At 43.3% G+C, this 21208-nt stretch overlaps 1 protein-coding gene across 6 annotated transcripts in view; it reads right to left on the bottom strand.

Annotated features, from left to right (window-relative positions):
* LOC140738519 (unconventional myosin-XVIIIb-like) overlaps positions 1–21208 on the bottom strand; it is a 680390-nt gene that overhangs the window by 39568 nt on the left and 619614 nt on the right. For all 6 annotated transcript variants that reach the window (XM_073065895.1, XM_073065893.1, XM_073065892.1 and 3 more), the window contains one exon: positions 7240–7425. In XM_073065895.1, the coding sequence (XP_072921996.1) occupies positions 7240–7425 (186 nt within the window). The remainder of the gene's footprint in view (positions 1–7239; positions 7426–21208) is intronic.

Raw genomic sequence — 21208 nt, 5'->3', positions numbered from 1 at the left:
TGCCGATCAGCCAATGCTCCACCCATGCTAGTAAATCCCCTGTAATTCCATGGACTCTTATCTTGCTAAGCAACCTTATGTGCGGCACCTTGTCAAAGGCCCTCTGGAAATCCAAGTACACCACGTCTATGGCATCCCTTTTGCTTACCCTGCTTGTAATTTCCTCAAACATTTGTCAGGTAGGATTTTCCTTTCAGGAAACCATGCTGGCTTTAGCCTATCTTGTTATGTGCCTCCAGGTATTCCGTAATCTCATCCCTAACAAATGATTCTAACAACTTCCCAACCACTGATGTCAGGCTAACAGGTCCATAGTTTCCTTTCTGTTGCCTTCCCACCCTTCTTAAATAGCGAGGTAACAATTGCAATTTTCCAGTCATCCAGTACAATGCCAGAATGTATTGATACTTGAAAGATCATCATTAATGCCTCCTGAATCTCTCCAGCTATTTCCTTCAGAACCTGAGGGTGCATTTTGTATTGGTCCTATATCTACCCTCGACTCTCTTTTACCCTTTATATACTTAAAAGAGCTTTTAGTATCTTCTTTCATATTAATCGCCAGCTTCCTATCATAATTCATCTTTTCCTTCCTAATGACCTTCTTAGTTTCCTTCTGCAAGTTTTTAAGGGCTTCCCAGTCCTCTATCTTCCCACTAGCTCTGGCTTCCTTGTATGTCCTCTCTTTTGCTTTTACTTCGACTCTGACTTCACTTGTCAGCCACAGTAGTGTCCTTCTTCCCTTTGAAAATTTCTTGTTATTTGGAATATATCTGTCTTGCACTTCCCTCACTTTTCACAGAAACTCCAGCTCTGCTGTCCCTCCTGCAAATGTCCCTTTCCAGTCAACTTCAGCTCGTTCCCCTCTCATTGTAATTTCCTTTATTCCACTGAAATACGGACACATTGGATTTTATTTTTTCCCTCTTAAATTTCAATGTGAACTCAATCATATTGAGATCACTGTTCCTGAAGGGTTCCTTAACCTTAAGCTCTCTCATTACCTCCAGATCATTGCACAACAACCAATCCAGCACAGCCGATCCCCTAGTGGGCTCAACAACGAGCTATTCTAAAAAGCTATCCCTTAGACATTCTATAAATACTCTGTATTGAGATTCAGTACTGGCCTGGTTTTCCCAAACCACTTCCATGTTAAAATCCCCAACAAATATGACATTGCCTTTCTGACATGCCTTTTCTATCTCCTGCTGTAACTTGTAATACACGTCTCGGCTGCTGTTTGGAGGCCTGTATACAACTGTCATTAGGGTCCTTTTACACTTGCCATTTCTTAAGTTAACCCATAAGTTCTGATCCTATGTCATCTCTTTCTATTGATTTAATCTACAATTTGGGGTAAAGTACTGTTGCCAGTTGACCTACCAGCACACCTTTGGGATGTGGGGGGGTGGGGAGTGGAGCACTCGGAGGAAACCCAATTGGTAACAGGGAATATGTGTGAACTCCACACAGACAACACCTGCGCTCAGATCCTAGGATGGCGTATATCATAACTTACAAGCCTCAATTTGTTTTATCAAAAAATAAGCAGTATATTAAAATAAACGATTGCCTTTCAGCATATCTGGGAAAGCCAATGGTCTGGAAATTCATCTATACCATTTAAGTGAGTGTTCAGTAAATGAAAATTGCTTTCATTAATTTGATGTGCATTTCTGATTATGTTCATGCTGGGTGCTCATAAACTCTACAATTTTCTCAATCGCCAATCTGGTGTCTGCTTCCAGCATGCCCAAAGGACATCTTTAGTTGTTTAGTGGTAAGAATTACAATCATATTGGTGTTACTATATCTAACCTAAAAACTGACTACTAGACAGACTACCTAGTCCTAAACATCAACATCTCAGAGGATATATCATGGGCACAACATGCTAATGAAATCACAAAGAAAATATCTCAGCGGCTATATTCATTGGGAGATTGAAGAGATTAGGCATGGCACCAAAGACTCTGGCAGATTTTGACAGATGCACTGTGGAGAGCATTCTGATTGATTGCATCGTAATCTGGTTTGAAAGCTGCAAAGAGGCTGCAGAGGGTTGTAGACTTAGCCAGTTACATCAGGGGCATAACCCTCTTCACCACTGAGGACATCTTCAAAAGATGGTGCCTCTAGAAGATAGCATCCATCTTTAAAAACAGTCATCAGCAGGGATATACCCTCTTCTCTTCCCCACCAGTGGGGAGGAGATACAGGATCCTGAAGACCCACACTCTAACGCTTAGGGAAAAGCTTTTTCTCCTCTGCCATCAAATTTCTGACCGGTCGATGAACACATCAACACCACCTCACTATTTTTATTTTGCACTTTTTATTTCCTTTAAATGCAACTAAGAGCAAATGTTTTAGGTTTTACACAGTACTGCTGCCAGAAAACAATGAATTTCACAATACAAACTGTCAGTGATTTTCATTGTGACTGAGGATCCAGCTGTGAGTGATGCTGAAAGATGTAAGAGAGCTGTAGTTAACAGACCAGGCACAACCCCACAGCAGGGAGAGAGGTCCAGGCTAACCCCCCATGACAGGGATAGAAGGCCAGGTATCCCCTCACAGCAGGGATAGAGGGTCAGTTACACCCCTCATGACAGGGATAGAAGGCCAGGCACACCCCCACGGCAGGGTTAAAGGGCCAGTCACACCCCCCACGACAGGGATAGAGGGCCAGGCACATCCCCCACGACAGGGATAGAGGGTCAAGTAACCCCTCACAGCAGGGATAGAGGGCCAGGCACAGCATTCAGGTTGTTCCTCCAACCTGAATGTGGCTTCATCTTGACAGTAGAGGAGGCCATGGATAGACATATCAGAATGGGAATAGGACAAGGAATTAAAAAGTGTGGCCACTGGGAGATCCTGCTTTCTCTGGTGGACAGAGCGTAGGTGTTCAGTGAAATGGTCTCCCAGTCTGTGTCGGGTCTCACCAATATACAAAAGGCCACACCGGGAGCACCGGATGCAGTATACCACACCAGCTGACTCACAGGTGAAGTGTCGCCTCACCTGGAAAAACTGTCTGGGGCCCTGGATGGTGGTGAGGGAAGAAGTGTAAGGGCAGGTGTAGCACTTGTTCCACTTACAAGGATAAGTGCCAGGAGGGAGATTGGTGGGAAGGGATGAGGGGGGGGGGGGGAACGAGTGGACTAGGGAGTCACGTAGGGAGCGATCCCTGCGGAAAGCAGAAAGGGGGGGAGGGAAAGATGTGCTTGGTAGCGAGATCCTGTTGGAGGTGGCGGAAGTTACGGAGAATTATACGTTGGACCCGGAGGCTGGTGGGGTGGTAGGTAAGGACAAGGGGAACCCTATCCCAAGTGGGGTGGCAGGCAGATGGGGTGAGGACATATGTGCGGGAAATGGGAGAGATGCGTTTGAGAGCAGAGTTGATGGTGGAAGAAGGGAAGCCATCTCCTTCGTATTGGAATGAAAAGCCTCATCCTGAGAGCAGATGTGGCAGAGACGGAGGGATTGTGAGAAGGGGATAGCATTTTTGCAAGAGACAGGGTGGGAAGAGGAATAGTCCAGGTAGCTGTGAGAGTCTGTAGGCTTATAGTAGATATCAGTAGATAAGCCATCTCCAGAGATGGAGATGGAAAGATCAAGAAAGGGGAGGGAGGTGACCAGGTAAATTTGAAGGCAGGGTGAAAATTGGAGGCAAAGTTAATGAAGTCGACGAGCTCAGCCTGCGTGCAGGAGGCAGCGCCAATGCAGTCATCGATGTAGCGAAGGAAAAGAGGGGGACGGATACACTTATAGACTTGGAACATGGACTGTTCCACAAAGCCAACAAAAAGGCAGGCATAACTGGGACCCATGTGGGTGCCCATGGCTACACCCTTGGTTTGGAGGAAGTGGGAGGAGCCAAAGGAGAAATTATTGAGAGTAAGAACTAATTCCGCTAGACGGAGGAGAGTGGTGGTAGAGGGGATTGGTTGGATTCCATGGCCTCCTCTACTGTCAAGATGAAGCCACACTCAGGTTGGAGGAACAACACCTTATATACTGGCTGGATAGCCTCCAACCTGATGGCATGAACATTGACTTCTCTAACTTCCATTAATGCCCCTCCTCCCCTTCTTACCCCATCCCTGACATATTTAGTTGTTTTTTTTCCCTCTCTCTCTGCCCATCACTCTGCCTGTTCTCCATCTCCCTCTGGTGCTCCCCCCCTCCCCTTTCTTTCTCCTGAGGCCTCCCGTCCCATGATCCTTTCCCTTCTCCAGTTCTGTATCACTTGCGCCAATCACTTTTCCATCTCTTAGCTTCATCCCACCCCCTCCGGTCTTCTCCTATCATTTCGCATTTCCCCCTCCCCCCACTACTTTCTAATCTCTTAGTATCTTTCCTTTTAATTAGTCCTGACGAAGGGTCTCGGCCCGAAACGTCGACAGTGCTTCTCCTTATAGATGGTGCCTGGCCTGCTGTGTTCCACCAGCATTGTGTGTGTTGTTTGAATTTCCAGCATCTGCAGATTTCCTTGTGTTTGTATTTTGCATCAACAACCTACTTAGTCCAAAAATGTGCCAGGGACAGTCGTCAAGTGATGCCATGCCTCTGGCGCCAACACAGCATGCCCACAACTTACTAACCCTAACCGTGCAGTACATCTTTGGAATGTAAGAGGAAACCCAAGCAGATACGGGGAGAAGTCCGTGTGCTCAGTTGCAATGATAAACTTACTTGCAGCAGCATCACAGGCACAGAGCATCAGACAAGCAAAAGTAAATTGCATATTTTTTTACAATAAAGAACACAATTATAAATAGAAAAGTAAATTTTCATCTGAAGTATTCAAATAAGTTATAGGTCTGCTAGACTCTTGTGATTAGGGTTTTGCCGGTTGGTTCAGGAAATGAATGGTTGAAGGGAAGTAGCTGTTCCCTCTATAGAAGCTGCCTGTCCCGCTAAGTTCCTCCAGCAATTTGATTTTTTTAAATCATTGATTCAAGAATGTATAACATTATGTCCAGTACACAAGTGTAAAGGAGAAAAAAATAATTGCTACTCTGGATTCAATGCCGCACAAAAACAACACAGTAAGATAAATAATACAATAATTTTAAAAACACAATAAACATAAATACATGATAGCTTATAGAAATAGATGATTATATGCCCCTCAAATGATGCTAGGTATAGGAGTGTCTGTATACAAGGTGACTCTGACAGGAAATGATAAAGTAGTGGTGGCTAGGGGTGTGGAGGTGTTGTTCAGCCTTACTGCTTGGAGAAAGTAATTGTTTTTGAATCTGGTGGTCCTGGCTTGGACACTATGTAGCCTCCTCCCTGATGTGAGTGGGACAAAACATCCATGGGCAGAGTGGTATCATGGTGAGTAAACTTGTCGGCTTCTAATCCTTTCTCTAAACAGAATTACTTAGGCCTCTCAGAACTCTATATCATTAATTAATAAAAGATTAGATGCTCTGTGCAATGATTCACCAGCTAGATAGAGAATGAGGGAATTGTTGACAGGATTTACCTGGTTATATTCAAATCACCGATAACATTATGCTGCATTTTCAATCCAGAAATCCTCAAAGCAGTTATCAATTATCTTGACACCATTAAAACTATGATCAAAACATTATTTATCACTACTTAATTTAGTACCAATTATTCAATTATACTATCTACTCAGTATTTAGGATCATGGACATTGCCATGACAACCAATGGGTTTCTGTTCTCAAATCAATGCAAAAAGCACCTGTTTTCAGAACACTGATGCACTAAAGGAATCAAGCCATAAGTTGTGATTGATGATGAACACCATAAGTTATTCTTAGCCAGTAGTTCCATTGTTATCAATACTATCTACACTTGTCCCATTTGTCCACATTTGGCCCATATACCTCAAAGCCTTTCCTAGCCACGAGTGTCTTTTAAATGTTACTAATATACTACTTCTCCTGACAGTATGTGCCACACAGAACGTGTGAAGAAGTTATCTCCCTAGATCCCCTTTAAATCTTTTCCTTCACCTTAAATGTATACTGCCTGCTTTGTGATACCCTTTCTCCTGGAAAAAGACTGTGTAATGGGGAGGGGAGAATAAAAATGGCGATTAATGTACGATTAGTGTAAATGGTTCAGATTGAAGCTCGAAGGTTGATTGGAAGTCTGGATGGCGAGGGTCAAAGGCCAAGGCCCAATATCTACAGATCTGCAAATTCACTGGAGGCTGGAGGCCCAGAGGTGGCCTGTTCTGGGTTTGGAGGACGACCTGCGTGTGTGAGGTGGCGGGTGGGAGGAAAAGGGCTTGTTTTGCTGTTGTTGTTTCATTGCCCTTGTTCTATTGTTGCTTCTAAGCATGGTGGGCATTCTGTTTTGGTGCCGGAATGTGTGGTGACAGCACATCCTGAGATTGTAATGCCAATGATACATTTCACTGTATGTTTTTATGTACACGTGATAAATAAATGAATCTGAACATGCCTCTTGTGCTTTAAGTCTCCTGTGCTCCAGTGAATAAAATTCTAGCCTACCCAACCTCCCCCTGTAACTCAGGCCCTCAAGTCCTGGCAACGTTCACAAAATCGTTAGTAGCTGGTGAGCTCACATCAGCCAATACCAGACTAAATTCACTGATTCTGAGGAAGAGTTTGTGTCAAAATGTTAACGTCATACCTTTGACCAGACTGGTCTGAATTTCCGATTTGGATTCAAGTGCCCAGCACTTAGAATGCACATGAATTTAAGAAGCTGCAGAGAGTTGTGGAACCGGCCCATTACGTCACAGATCTTTCATATTTTTCATCCCTCCTCACCATCAGGACTATCTACATGAGGTGATACCTCAAAAAGGCAACATCTATCATCAAAGATCCCTACCATCCAGGGCATGTCATCTTCTCACAGCCACCATCGGGCAGGAAACACAGAAGCCCAAAGTCCCACACCAGCATGTTCAGGGACAACTCTTTCCCCTCGTCCACTTGGCTCCTGAACCAGCATGCACAACCCTAACCACTACCTCAGCTTAGCAACAACGTGATCACTTTGCACGACAATGGACCTCCTTTTGTTCTACGTACTTGTTCTTTCATGTATAGTTTTATATAGTTTATGTTTCATGTATATTTGCCTTGCATCTCTGTGATGCTGCTAACAAGTTATTTTTTCATTGTCATGTACTTGTGTGTATGACAATAAACTCAGCTGAACTTTTCCCGGCTTCCTCCGAACCCCTGTGCTGAGATCCCTTGCTCCTTACCAATTCCATGCACCTACAAGAGGCCTCCATCTCCCGCTGAACAAGATCCTCCATTTCAGCCTTCATTTCCTCCATGCGCCGCTGGAAGTGACCGGAGATCTCCTTTTCACGAGCCTCAGCCTCGGCCGCCTGCTCCAGCCCCTCACCCATCTTCATCACGCTGTCCCGCAAACGCAGGACGAGGGTCTACAAAGAGTAGAAGTAAAACCTCAGGTTAGAGAACAATATACTAACTGATGAAATGGGGGAGGGGAGTTTGAGGGAAACCATTCAGCCCTTCCATCTGTTCCACCATTCATCAGTGCAACCATTCATGGCTAATCTTTTACCTCAATGCTACTTCCCAGAACTATCCCTTTGAAGTTCAGAAATCAGAGTGTCATAGAGGGCAGAAAGGAGCCATGAATATACTTTCTGTCAGTCAGTATTGTATTTTGTGTTGAGCATTTATTATGGGTAATTTGTCACGTGGGTTGGAGCATGGTAGAAGCAAAGAGTATAGTTATATATTTACGCTTTGCATTAGTTCAGTTGAATCTAGGTAGAATGAGAGAGGCATCCTATTCCTGCAAATCTTTTCTCAATCCCTATCCATCTTTTCTAAATAAACACAATGGTGATGAAGACATACTTGTTTTCATTAGCCAGGGTATGAAGAACACACAGAAACATAGCAGTTGGTACAATTGCTTTACAGGGCTAGTGAATGCTGATTGGGATTCAATTCCCGCTGCAGTCTATAAGGGGTTTTCCTCTAGGTCAGGAGTTCCCAACCTTACCATTAACCAAGGGGTCCGTCAAGTCCAGTTCAGTAACCCCTGCCCTAGGTGTGCGGTTTCCTCCCGCTGGAGTTAGGGTTAGTGAGTTGTGAGCAGGGGGAATTTCAATATGCAGGTAATTTGGAAAAATAAGGGTAGTACTGGATCCCAAGAGGGAGTATTTCTAGATATGCCTACGAGATAGCTTTTTAGAGCAGCTTGTGGTTGAGCCCTCCTGAGGATCAGCTATTCTAGACTGGGTGTTGTGCCATGAACCAAAATTGATCAGAGAGCTTAACGTAAAAGAACCCTCAGGGGCAAGTGATCATAATATGACAGAATATGATAGAAGGAGATGCTAAAGTCAGATGTATCAGTACTACAGTGGAGTAAAGGGAACTACAGAGGCACGAGAGAATGGCTGGCCAAAATTGATTGGAAAATAACACTGGCAGGGATGATGGTACAGCAGCAATGGCTAGAATTTCTGGAAGCAAATTGGAAGCTGCAGGATGCATATATTAAATAGAGGAAGAAGTATTCTAAAGGCAGGATGAATAACAAGAGTTGACATGGCTAACCAGAGACATCAAAGTCAACATAAGAGCCAAAGAGAGGGCATATCACACAGCAAAAATTAGTGGGAAGTTAGAAGATTGGGAAAGTTGTTTAAATCAACAGAAGGCAACTAAAAAATCATGAAGAAGGAAAAGATGAAATATGAAAGCAAGCTAGCCTATAATATTAAAAAATACCAAAAGTTTCTTCAGATACATAAAGTGTAAAAAAGAGGCGAGTGGATATTGGACCACTGGAGAGATAGTAATGGGGGGACAAGGAAATGGCAGATGAAGTGAATAAGTATTTTGCATCAGTCTTCACTGAGGAAGACACTAGATGTATGGTGGAAGCTTGAGAGTGTCAGGGAGCAGAAATGTGTGAAGTTGCAAATACTGGGGAGAAGATTCTTGGGAAACTGAAAGGTCTGAAGGTAGATAAATCACCTGGACCAGATGGTGTACACCCCAGGGTTCTGAAAGAGGTGGCTGTTGTGTCTGTACACAATCACATATCAATTAAATAAAAGCACACATGGCTTTAACTGGTGTATTGAGGGGAAGGAGGAGGGGGAGCAGATGGAGAGCGATGGAGCGGAGTGGGAGGGGGAGGGGAGAGAGGGGAGGAGAGGATGAGGTGGAGGAGAGGAGGGAGGGGGAGGAGGGGGGAGGAAAGTGGGGTGAGATAAATTAAATAAAAACATACATGCAGGAGAGACAGATGGCTCTAACTATTGTTCCCCCTAAATAGGCAGGTTCCAATTTACGGAAATTTACCTTTTAAATTAGTTAATGATTATTTTATATACTTGGGGATTAAAATCACAAAAAAAAGGATTTATCTAAGGTTAATTTTTTACCCTTAGTTGATCAGATTAAATGTTTGTTTACTAAATGGTCACCATTATCTTTATCATTGATAAGTCGGATTAATGCGATTTAGATGATTATTTTACCTACGTTTTTATATATATTTCAAGCAGTACCAATTTTTATTCCGAAATCCTTTTTTGATAATGTTGATTCCAAAATTTCTTCATATATATGGCAGAATAAAAATCCTAGGTTAGGTAAAAAATATTTACATAAGTCAAAAAAAGGTGGATTGGCATTGCCAAATTTCAGATTTTATGACTGGGCAATTAATATTCGATATTTGAAATGTTGGTTAAGGGATTTGGATTTATCTCTTAGCCCTCACTGGGTAAATTTGGAAATTAAATCTGTACAAGGATCTTCATTGGGTTCTATCTTAGGGACTTCTCTTCCTTTTGCTCTTTCTAAATTACATACGGTAAATGAATTGACAATCTGATAGTTAAACACACTCTATGTACATGGTTTCAATTCCGGAAATTTTTTGGGTTGAATCAATTTGTTTTAACAATTCCTATCATATCCAAGTTCTTTTTTCATCCCTCTATTATAGACCAAGCTTATTTAGTTTGGAAGACTAAAGGTATACTACGATTTTTTGATTATTTTTGGACAATTGTTTCATGTCTTTTTAACAATTATCTAATAAATATAATTTGCTCAGATCTCTTTTTTTTAGATATTTACAGATTAGGAACTTTTTAAACACAGTACTTCCTACCTTTCCAAATCTAGATTCTATGGGTATTTTGGAGAAATTGTTAGAACTAAATCCTTTTCAGAAAGGTGTAATATCAAATGTTTACAATATAATTATGAAAATACATTCAGAGGCCTTTTATAAGATTAAGAATGATTGGGAAAGAGAACTTAACTTTACTATCTCTATTGAGAATTGGGATAAAATTCTTCAACTAGTTAATTCATCCTCTATCTGTTCTAAACATTCATTAATACAGTTTAAAGTTGTGCACAGGGCTCATATATCCAAGCATAAATTAGCTCATTTTAATTTTGTAATTTTGTAATCCCAATAACTATGTATCATGTTGATATTAATAAAAAGATTGAAAAAAGTTCTAACTGGTGTATTCACACTGGAGGGGAAGCAAAAATGAGGGGGAGGGGAAGAGGGTGAGGGTGCAGAGAGGGGTGGGGTGGAAGCGGGTGAGGGGGATGGAGAGGGTGAGGGGAGGAGTGGAAGAGGGGAGGGTTGTGGAGGGGGAGGGGGAGGGGTGGTGCAGGAGTGGTGTGGGAGGGGGATGGGTAGAGGTGGTGGTGGGGTGGAGGGGAGAGGTTGGAGGGGTGGAGGGAGAAGGGTGGGTGGAAGTGGAGTGGGAGAAAACAATGCCCATGCGCAGACAACAGATCATCACATAGTGCGGGGGAGGGGTCATTGCTCTAAAAGAAATAGATTCATACATTACAGAGGCTAAAGAGATTGTGGAGGCATTAGTAATGATCTTTCAAGAATCACTAGATTCTGAAATGGTTCTGGAAGATTAGAAAATTACAAATGTCACTCCAGTCTTCAATAAGGGAGGGAGGCAGAAGAAAGGACAGTATAGGTCAGCTAGCGTGGCCTGAGGCTGGTTAGCAAGATAACAAAGTACACTGCAGATGCTGTGGTCAAATCAAGACGTACAAAAAAGCTGGATGAACTCAGCAGGTCGGGCAGCATCCATTGAAAGGAGCAGTCAACGGATGCTGCCCAACCTGCTGAGTTCATCCAGCTTTTTTGTACGTCTTAGCAAGATAACAGCTATGGTATTACAGGAAATATACTAGCATCTGAAGGGCCTGTTGCTGAGCTTGACTAAATTTCGAGGGGATAGAAACATAGAAAACCTACAGCACCATACAGTCTCTTTGGCCCACAAGGTTGTGCCGAACATGTCCCTACCCTATAAATTACTAGGCTTACCTACAGCCCTCTATTTTTCTAAGCCCCATGTACCTATACAAAAGTCTCTTAAAAGACCCTATCATATCCGCCTCTGCCATCTTTGCCGGCAGCAAATTCCACGCACTCACCACTCTGAGTAAAAAACTTACCCCTGACATCTCCTCTGTACCTACTCCCCAGCACCTTAAACCTGTGTCCTCTTGTGGCAACCATTTCAGCCCTGGGAAAAAGCCTCTGACTGTCCACACGATCAATGCCTCTCATCATCTTATACACCTCTATCAAGTCACCTCTCATCCTCCGTCACTCCAAGGAGAAAAGGCCAAGTTCATTCAACTCATAAGACATGCTCCCCAATCCAGGCAACATCCTTGTAAATCTCCTCCGCACCCTTTCTATGGCATCCACATCCTTTCTGTAGTGAGGCGACCAGAACTGTGCACAGTACTCCAAGTGGGATCTGACCAGGGTCTTATATAGCTGCAACATTACCTCTTGGCTCCTAAATTAAATTCCATGATTGATGAAGGCCAATACACCGTATGCCTTCTTAACCATTAGGTCAACCTGCGCAGCTGCTTTGAGCATCCTATGGACTCAGACCCCAAGATCCCTCTGATCCTCCACACTGCCAAGAGTCTTACCATTAATACTATATTCTGTCATCATATTTGACCTACCAAAATGAACCACTTCACACTTATCTGGGTTGAACTCTATCTGCCACTTCTCAGCCCAGATTTGCATCCTATTAATGTCTGGCTGTAACCTCTGACAGCCCTCCACACTATTCACAACACCTCCAACATTTGCGTCATCAGCAAACTTACTAACCCATTCCTCCACTTCTTCATCTGGGTCATTTATAAAAATCACGAAGAGTAAGTGTCCCAGAACAAATCCCTGAGGCACCCCACTGGTGACCGACCTCCATGCAGAATATGACCTGTCTACAACCACTCTTTGCCTTCTGTGGGCAAGTCTGTTCTGGATCCACAAAGCAATGTCCCCTTGGATCCCATGCCTCCTTACTTTTTCAATAAGCCTTGCGTGGGGTATCTTGCTGAAATCCATATACACTACATCCACTGCTCTTCCTTCATCAATATGTTTAGTCACATCCTCAAAACATTTAATCAGGCTCATAAGGCACAACCTGCCCTTGACAAAGCCATGCTGACTATTCTTAGTCATATTATACCTCTCCAAATGTTCATAAATCCTGCCTCTCAGAATCTTCTCTATAAACTTACCAACCACTGAAGTAAGACTCACTGGTTTATAATTTCCTGGTCTATCTCTACTCCCTTTCTTGAATAAAGGAACAACATTTGCAACCCTCCAGTCCTCTGCAATCTCTCCCGTCCCTATTGATGATGCAAAGATCATTGCCAGAGGCTCAGCAATCTCCTCCGTCACCTCCCACAGTAGCCTGGGGTACATCTCATCCGGTCCTGGCGACTTATCCAACTTGATGCTTTCCAAAAGCTCCAGCACATCCTCTTTCTTAATATCTACATGCTCAAGCTTTTCAATCTGCTGCAAGTCATCACTACAATCACCAAGAGCCTTTTCCATAGTGAATACTGAAGTAAAGTATTCATTAAGTACCTTTGCTATTTCCTCCAGTTCCATACACACTTTCCCACTGTCACATTTGATAGGTCCTATTCTTTCATGTTTTATCCTCTTGCTCTTCACATACTTCTAGAATGCCTTGGGGTTTTCCTTAATCCTGCTCGCCAAGGTCTTCTCATGGCCTCTTCTGGCTCTCCTAATTTCCTTCTTAAGCTCCTTCCTTTTAGCCTTATAATCTTCTAGATCTCTAACATTACCTAGCTCTCTAAACCTTTTGTAAACTTTTCTTTTCTTCTTGACCAGATTTATTACAGCCTTTGTACACCACAGTTCCTGCACCCTATCATAACTTCCCTGTCTCATTGGAATGTACCTATGCAGAACTCCACGCAAAATATCCCCTGAATATTTGCCACATTTCTTCCATACTTTTCCCTGAGAACATCTGATTCCAATTTAAGCTTCCAATTTCCTGCCTGATTGCCTCATAATTCCCCTTACTCCAATTAAACGCTTTTCTAACTTGTCAGTTTCTATCTCTCTCCAATGCTATTGTAAAGGAAATAGAATTATGATCACAACCTCCAAAATGCTCTCCCACTGAGAGATCTGACACCTGACCAGGTTCATTTCCCAATACCAAATCAAGTACAGCCTCTCCTCTTGTAGGCTTATCTACATATTGTCTCAAGAAACCTTCCTGAACACACCTAACAAACTGCACCCCATTTAAACTCCTCACTCTATGGAGATGGCAATGAATATTCAGAAAATTAAAATCTCCCAGCACAACAACTCTTATTATTACACCGTTCCAGGATCTGTTTCCGTATCTGCTCCTCAATATCCCTGTTACTATTGGGCAGCCTATAAAGAACACCCAGTAAAGTTATTGACCCCTTCCTGTTCCTAACCTCCACCCACAGAGACTCGTAGACAATCCCTCCATGACGTCTACCTTTTCTGCAGCCGTGATACTATCTCTGATCAACAGTGCCATGCACCCACCTCTTTTTCCCTCCCTCCCTGTCCTTTATGAAACTTCTAAAACTCAGCACTTGAAGTAACCATTCCTGTCCCTGAGCCATCCAAGTCTCTGTCATGACCACCACATCATATCTCCAAGCTCCACGCTCTAAGCTCATCCGCTTTGTTCATAACACTCCTTGCTTTAAAATAAATACATCTCAAACCGTCAGTCTGAGCACATGCTGTCTTCTATCATTCTCTATTTGCGAGTCAGATGCCTCTTCCCCAGTCTCTTCAGTTTGGCACCTGAGAACATTTCTAGCACATAGAAACCTTTGATTTCTGTCCACACAAGCAGTCCTCGTATGACCTTTATCCTCCTTCACCATCACCATCTGGTTCCCCTCACCCTGCAAATCTAGTTTAAACCCCCCCCAGAGCAGCACGAGCTAACTTACCCGCAAGGATGTTAGTCCCCTTTCAGTTCAGGTGCAGAGCGTCCCGTTGCAACAGGTCTCACCTTCTCTTGAACAAAGCCCATTTGTCCAGAAACATGAAGCCCTTCCTCCTGCATCATTTCCTGAGCCACGTATTTAGCTGCATTATCTTCCTATTTCTGGCCTCACTAGTACATGGTACAGGGAGCAATCCGGAGATTGCAACCCTGGAGGTCCTGTACTTCAACTTTGCACCTAACTCCATAAACTCTCTTTGCAGGACCTCCTCCTTCTTCCTATCCATGTCATTGGTCTCTACATGGACCACGACATCTGGCTGCTCACCCTCCGTCCTGAGAATACCAAGAACTTGACCCGAGATATCGCGGACCCTGGCACCAGGGAGGCAACAGACCCTCCGAGGTTCTCAATCTCTCCCACTGAATCTCTTATCTGTCCCACTAACTATCAAATCCCTTATCCTATCACTACTGCTCTCCTCTTTTCCCTCCTTCCTTTCTGAGCTGAGGGTCCAGTCTTGGTGCCAGAGACGTGACCACTATAACTTGACCCTGGTAGGTCATCCCCACCAACAGTATCCAAAACGATCTGAGAAGGAATGTGTCCACTAAGAGCAGGGGTTCTTAATCTTTATGCCATGGAGCCCTAGAAGGGGTCCATGTATCCCAGGTTGGGATCCCCTGCTCTAAAGAATGGTTGGATCCATTTGGATAGTGGTGACAGAGACTCTCATACCATTTAAATATTGTCTTTTATATAAGCAGCTAATTGGTGTTTATGCATTGGTTAAGCAGTTAGCTTTGGCAAATACTGTAGGATTATTGAGGTATTTCTGAGAGGCCATACAGGTTGTGGGATTAGCATCGCAACCAAGTGATGGCACCTCCAACCGTGCAGCATTCCCACAGCTTTAGTTGTAGGATCAGTCTGGATCCAATGCTCCTGGGACTGAATCTACTGAGCTTCCTGTAAGCCCAGGCTGGCACAACAATAAAGTCGATGCCGGTTCTGCAGTACATCAGCTGGGCAGCAATGCTACAGCAATAAGCTAATTTTGTATTCTAGTGCAACGTTATCTCAGAGCACTACAGATGTGCCAAATACCCAAACCATGTGTCCAGCTCTCATTATCGAGCTATATGAAAAAGATATGGGAACGGTGATGTATGATAATGAAACTGTCCCTGTAGATTCATAACTTAATGATAAGGTAATAGAAACATAACTATATACAATTCTGTATCTACCAAGTATTAGAGTCGAGCAGCAGCTTACCCAGCCCTCAAATCGTAGATACTAAAATAAAAGAAGAAATTAAATCTTTAATCTACTCAAATTGCCATCCTATTCTGCTTTTGGGTTTGTGTCTGTGATAAAGCTGGGACTGAAGACTGACTGATTGTACAGATACTGCAACAAGCATTTTCTTTTATTAAGACAATTTGATTGGCTGAGCTCTGCCCAGATCCTCCTGAAAAAACAGTTGGTTGCTGTTTTGATGCTGATGCAAACTTGGATTTAACCTTCATTTTCCAATATTGCTTCCATGGTTCCTGTAAAATCCAAAAGGGCACAGGACACAGAATAATTCTTCCTAACATGAGTTAGCAAAACGATGCACAGCTTGCAAAGATCCAAATTGCTGCAAGATATTGGAGATAGCTGGTTTATTTATTGAAAAGTTTGTGGTATCTTCTGAGAGATTGAGTGAACAGGTGTTTCATTTATCTGATGAAGAGCATGTTTCCTTTAATATGAAGGAATTTGTTTCATTGGTGTGAAGTTTCTATGTAATACTAACTGTGTTGTGTACTAAATTCACATGGAACTCAGTTCCTGATGTTTATTCTTGTAATTTTTTATTATTTATTTCTTCAGAGATACTACACAGAACAGGCCCTTCCAGCCCAATAAACTGCACCTCGCAGCAGTCTCCCAATTTAACCTCAGCCCAATCACAGGACAATTTACAATGATCAATTCAACTACTAACCGGCAAGTCTTTGGATTGTCGGAGGATACCGGAGCACTCGGAGGAAACCCACATGGCCACGGGGAAAATGTACAAATGAGGTCGGAGTTAAACTCTGAATTCTTACAGATATTGTGACAGCCTAATGCTAACCGCTATGCTACTATGACACCCTATACAATCTGTTTCAGGAACAGAGTAACAAAGTCAGTCTGCATTCATTGCATATGAGAACTCACAATACGTGTCTAAGTTCATCAGGAGATGTGGACAATGAAACACTGCGTTACAGTGTACAGAGTATCTGAAAATGCCTTACAGCTAAAGAAAGCTTAAAGGATTGTTGGGTTTGGCACACACAAGCCATGGCAATGGAGGAAAATTTCTGGTTTCCCTGTAGAACAATCTAATTCATCGCAGTCCCCAGCTCTGTCCCTGCAGCCTGGTATGTTTATTTTCCTCGGACAACTATCCAACTTCCTTTTGAGATCATTGGTAGTGTCATAGAGCACTCCAGCCCAGAAGCAGGCTCTTCAGCTCGCCTCGTCTGCACCCAAATATTATTCTGCTTAATTCCATTGCCTTGCCCCGGACCATAGCCCTCCATACCCCTCCCATCCATGTACCTATCCAAACTTCTCTTTAATGTTAAATTGACCGCGCAACCACTGCTTGTGCTGGCAGCTCATTCCACACTCTCAGCATCCTCTCAGGAAAGTGGTTCCCCCTCATGTTTCTCTTAAACATTTCACTTTTCTGCAGTAAGCCATGACCTCTAGTTCTAGTCTCACGCATCCTCAGTGGAAAAAGCCTGCGTGATCATCTCCATTTCTATAAACCTTATGGGTGGTGAATTCTGCATCATTATCACTCACTATGCAAAGAAGTTCCTCTCTGAATCCACCCCCATCTCCCCATCTCTTCCCAAACCCTTAAATCCATTCTCCTTTGTAGCTAACAGAGACAGCTTAATTGTGTCTACTTTTATTTAAACCTGTCTCCACTGTGTCCATCTCTATCAGACTTCAAACCTTACCTCACCTTCTTCTCCCCAGGGATCCCAATCTAATGTGGTAGCAAATATCCTTCAGTTCTGGAATCAGAAGTAAATCTCTGCTTTCTTAACCAGGAGTCAGACAGTGGTCTGTAGCTAGTAGAGTTGTTGCTCACAGCTTCACAAGGCTTCATTCCTGATCGCTAGAGCTGTTTAAATGGAATTCATGCATCCTTCCTGTGACCGTGAGGGTTTCTTCCCACATCTCAAAGACACGGGGGTGGGTAAGCCAAATGGCTGCAGTAAATCATCCTGTGATCATGAGGGTTTCTTCCTACATCCCAAAGACATGGGATGGGTAGGTTAATTGCCCACAGGAAATTTTCCCCAGGATACCTTGAAGTAGTAGAGTCTACGGGTAATTGATGGGAATGAGAAGAGAGTAAAATTGTGTAGTATTAATGATCAGAACTCATTTGCGTCAAAAGCCCCATTTCTGTGCTGTGTGACTCTCTAACAGGACACTATCTTCTTGCTGTGATATCAGCAAAGTTTAGTAAAGCTTGGGAACACCTTCATTGTTTTTGCACTCAATGCTTCCATTTATGAAGTCCAAGGTCCATCACGTTTTGCTAATTACTGTCTCAGTTCATCCTGCCACCTGAAAAGATGGTTTCTCGGCTCCTGTTCCCCTTTTAGAATGGTGTTTCTGTGGCCCCCGCGATTCCCATTCCAAAATGCAGCACATCACAGTGAGTGAATTTCCATCACTGAATTGACTGCCCACTACCCCTGACTCTCCATACCATGTTGACCCACCCTATTCAAAATTATAAGCTACAATGATACTCCCCAGTTCCAAATGATATCATAACTGGAAACAGCCTCTCAGTAGCAATCCCCTTCAGAATCTTATGTTCTTACTGGAACAGAGCCGTAGGGCTGAATGGTGTCTTACAGTCTTATACAAGATTCTGAAGGGGATTCTTCTCATTCTTCTAAGCTGTAATGAGCAAGAGCACCCTTGCTCATTTCTAGCACAATGTCTCAGTTAATGGATAAGCAGCCAGAGTTCTGGACCAGGTTCAGAGACACAAATTCAAATCCTACCACAGCAGATGGGAAATTAAATTTCAAGTAATTAAATAAATCTGGGATTTAAAAAGACATGCTCAGTAACAGTAACCATAAACTACTGGATTGTTGTAAACTGACCTGCTTCACTAATGTCCTTCAGAGACAGTAGTGATCCAGGTCAGTATTACAATATCCTTATCCAGTCAGATCTACAGACACAAAATGCTAGAGGAACTCAGCAGGCCAGGCAGGATCCACGGAAAAAAGCACAGTCAATGCCTCAGGCTAAAACCAGTGGATGCTGCCTGGCCTGCTGAGTTCCTCCAGTGTTGTGCGTGTTGTTTGGATTTCTAACATCAGCAGATTTCCCCAGTCTGACCAAATGTGATTGCCTTCCCTTAACTGCCTCTTCAGCTTAAGGGCAGGTATGGACAATAAATGTCAATACTTCCAGTGGTACCTACACAGCAGGGACGAAGGAAATAAACTCCCAAAACAACTCCTTCCCAGGAACTGTAGTGGATTCCAGCCCTTTCTGTTTGTGTCAGATTGGCAGCATTTACAGAATTTTGCTTCCATGCCAGTCCAAGATCTATACTGACTGAAAGACCAATGATATAGCAGTATAATTAAGCCATTTGGTCTATAAAGTTTGCTCCAGCATTCAATCATTGCTGATTTTCTTTTCAACCCCGTGCTCCTGCCTTTTCCTGTAAATCTTAACAATCAAGAACCTATGTATCTTTGCTGAAAATATAGCCAATGACTTAGTCTCCACTCATTTACAACAAATTCCACAGATTCACTAACATCTGGCTGCAGAAGTTGTTCCTTGCCCCAGTTCTAAGGAGACATCCCTTTATTCTGAGGTTGTATCCTCAGATCTTAGACTGTCCACCCAGGCCTTTCAGTATCTAGTAGAATTCAATGAGATCCACTCTTTACCCCGTTCCTCACTAGCCAATCCCTCTGAACTCTATTAAGGTCCAGAGACATAAAACACTCCTTTTCATTCAATCATTTCATTCCTTGGGTCGTTATTGTGGACCTCCTCTGGACTGTCAAGGACCAGTACATTGTTCCTTTGATCAGGGCCTATAATTTCACAAATTGCTCACAATATTCCAAATCCCAGAGCTGATGAGGATACATAAACATGCTGAAAGAGTTAGCCAACACAACCGTAAGAGTGATTTTAAACCCCAATACCCGAAGGAAGAGACACTATTAACATGAACTGTTCTTGCAAGATACAATTACAAATCATCATCATGACAGCAAGGTCCAGAAGGAAAAACTAGTATGGAGAGAATCACAGTCACAATGTAGCTGAACTGCAAGACAACATGATTTGAATAAATCACTGCTTTTTGTATTCAAGGTGTTAATCTCTTTCTAAAACATTTCAGCAGACAGCTAAACCTTGCTGAAGATTGTAGGAATCTAGAGTGAGCCATTCAGCAGGAGGTTGGGAAAAATATCTGCAAACTGTTAAGATTAGCCATGCAATTGTAGTTGCTCTGCAGATAAATATTCTTTCACTGTATGAGCCCACCAGGTTAACCATACTTCCTATGAATGGCTAAAGTGGATAAATGGATTTGACAGATTTAGAGTTGCTTAACCTGAAAGGAATCAGATTAACACATGGACATATTTGGACAGTGGGGAAGGGATGCACAACTTTGCACAACTGTACAAGAGCTACTAGGGAAAACACCGAAGTGTAGAGGATCAATCATTGTATGCAAACATTTTCAGTTGAAGCTAATTCCATTCAAGGAACAGGAAGTAGTGGACACTCTTAGTCCAGTCAACATCAGCTTCTTTGTTTAACAAAGGAGTTGATTGTCAAGTTGTAAGTGTAACAGTGAGGCAAGAGATTTGGAGATCACAGTTAGGACTGGAATTAAATTTTGTGAAGGCAATGAGTTAAGTAGGGCAGGAGCGATGCAGAAGTAGTGGTCAGCTTGAGAACACTAGGCAGCAGAAAATACAAGAGATGGGTGCTCATGGCAGCAAGATCCCAGTGATAACAGGCCACAGAACCCCACACACAGGCCACAGAACCTCGCATACAGGCCATGGAACGGCAGAACCTCACATACAGGCACAGAACAGCAGAACCTCACATACAGGCCACAGAACAGCAGAACCTCACATACAGGCTACAGTACGGCAGAACCCCACGCACAGGCCACAGAACCTCGCATACAGGCCATGGAATGGCAGAACCTCACATACAGGCCACAGAACAGCAGAACCTCACATACAGGCTACAGTACGGCAGAACCCCACGCACAGGCCACAGAACCTCGCATACAGGCCATGGAATGGCAGAACCTCACATACAGGCCACAGAACAGCAGAACCTCACATACAGGCTACAGTACGGCAGAACCCCACGCACAGGCCACAGAACCTCGCATACAGGCCATGGAATGGCAGAACCTCACATACAGGCCACAGAACAGCAGAACCTCACATACAGGCCACAGAACAGCAGAACCTCACATACAGGCCACAGTACGGCAGAACCTCATGTACAGGCCACAGAATGACAGAACCTCATGTACAGGCCACAGTACGGCAGAATCCCACGTACAGGCACAGGACAGCAGAACCTCTGGTACAGGCCACAGTACAGCCGAACCTCACGTACAGGCCACAGAATGACAGAACCTCACGTACAGTTCACAGAACAGCAGTAGATAGGACAGACTGATTGGGACTTTGGGACTATATTTCTTGGTACCTAGGGGTGTATGGTAGCATTGCAGTTAGCATAATTACTTTACATCGACAGTGATCACTGATTGGGGTT

Source organism: Hemitrygon akajei, chromosome 14, assembly GCF_048418815.1.
Source record: "Hemitrygon akajei chromosome 14, sHemAka1.3, whole genome shotgun sequence".
NCBI lineage: Eukaryota > Metazoa > Chordata > Chondrichthyes > Myliobatiformes > Dasyatidae > Hemitrygon > Hemitrygon akajei.
This window is presented reverse-complemented; position numbering and strand designations above follow the sequence as displayed.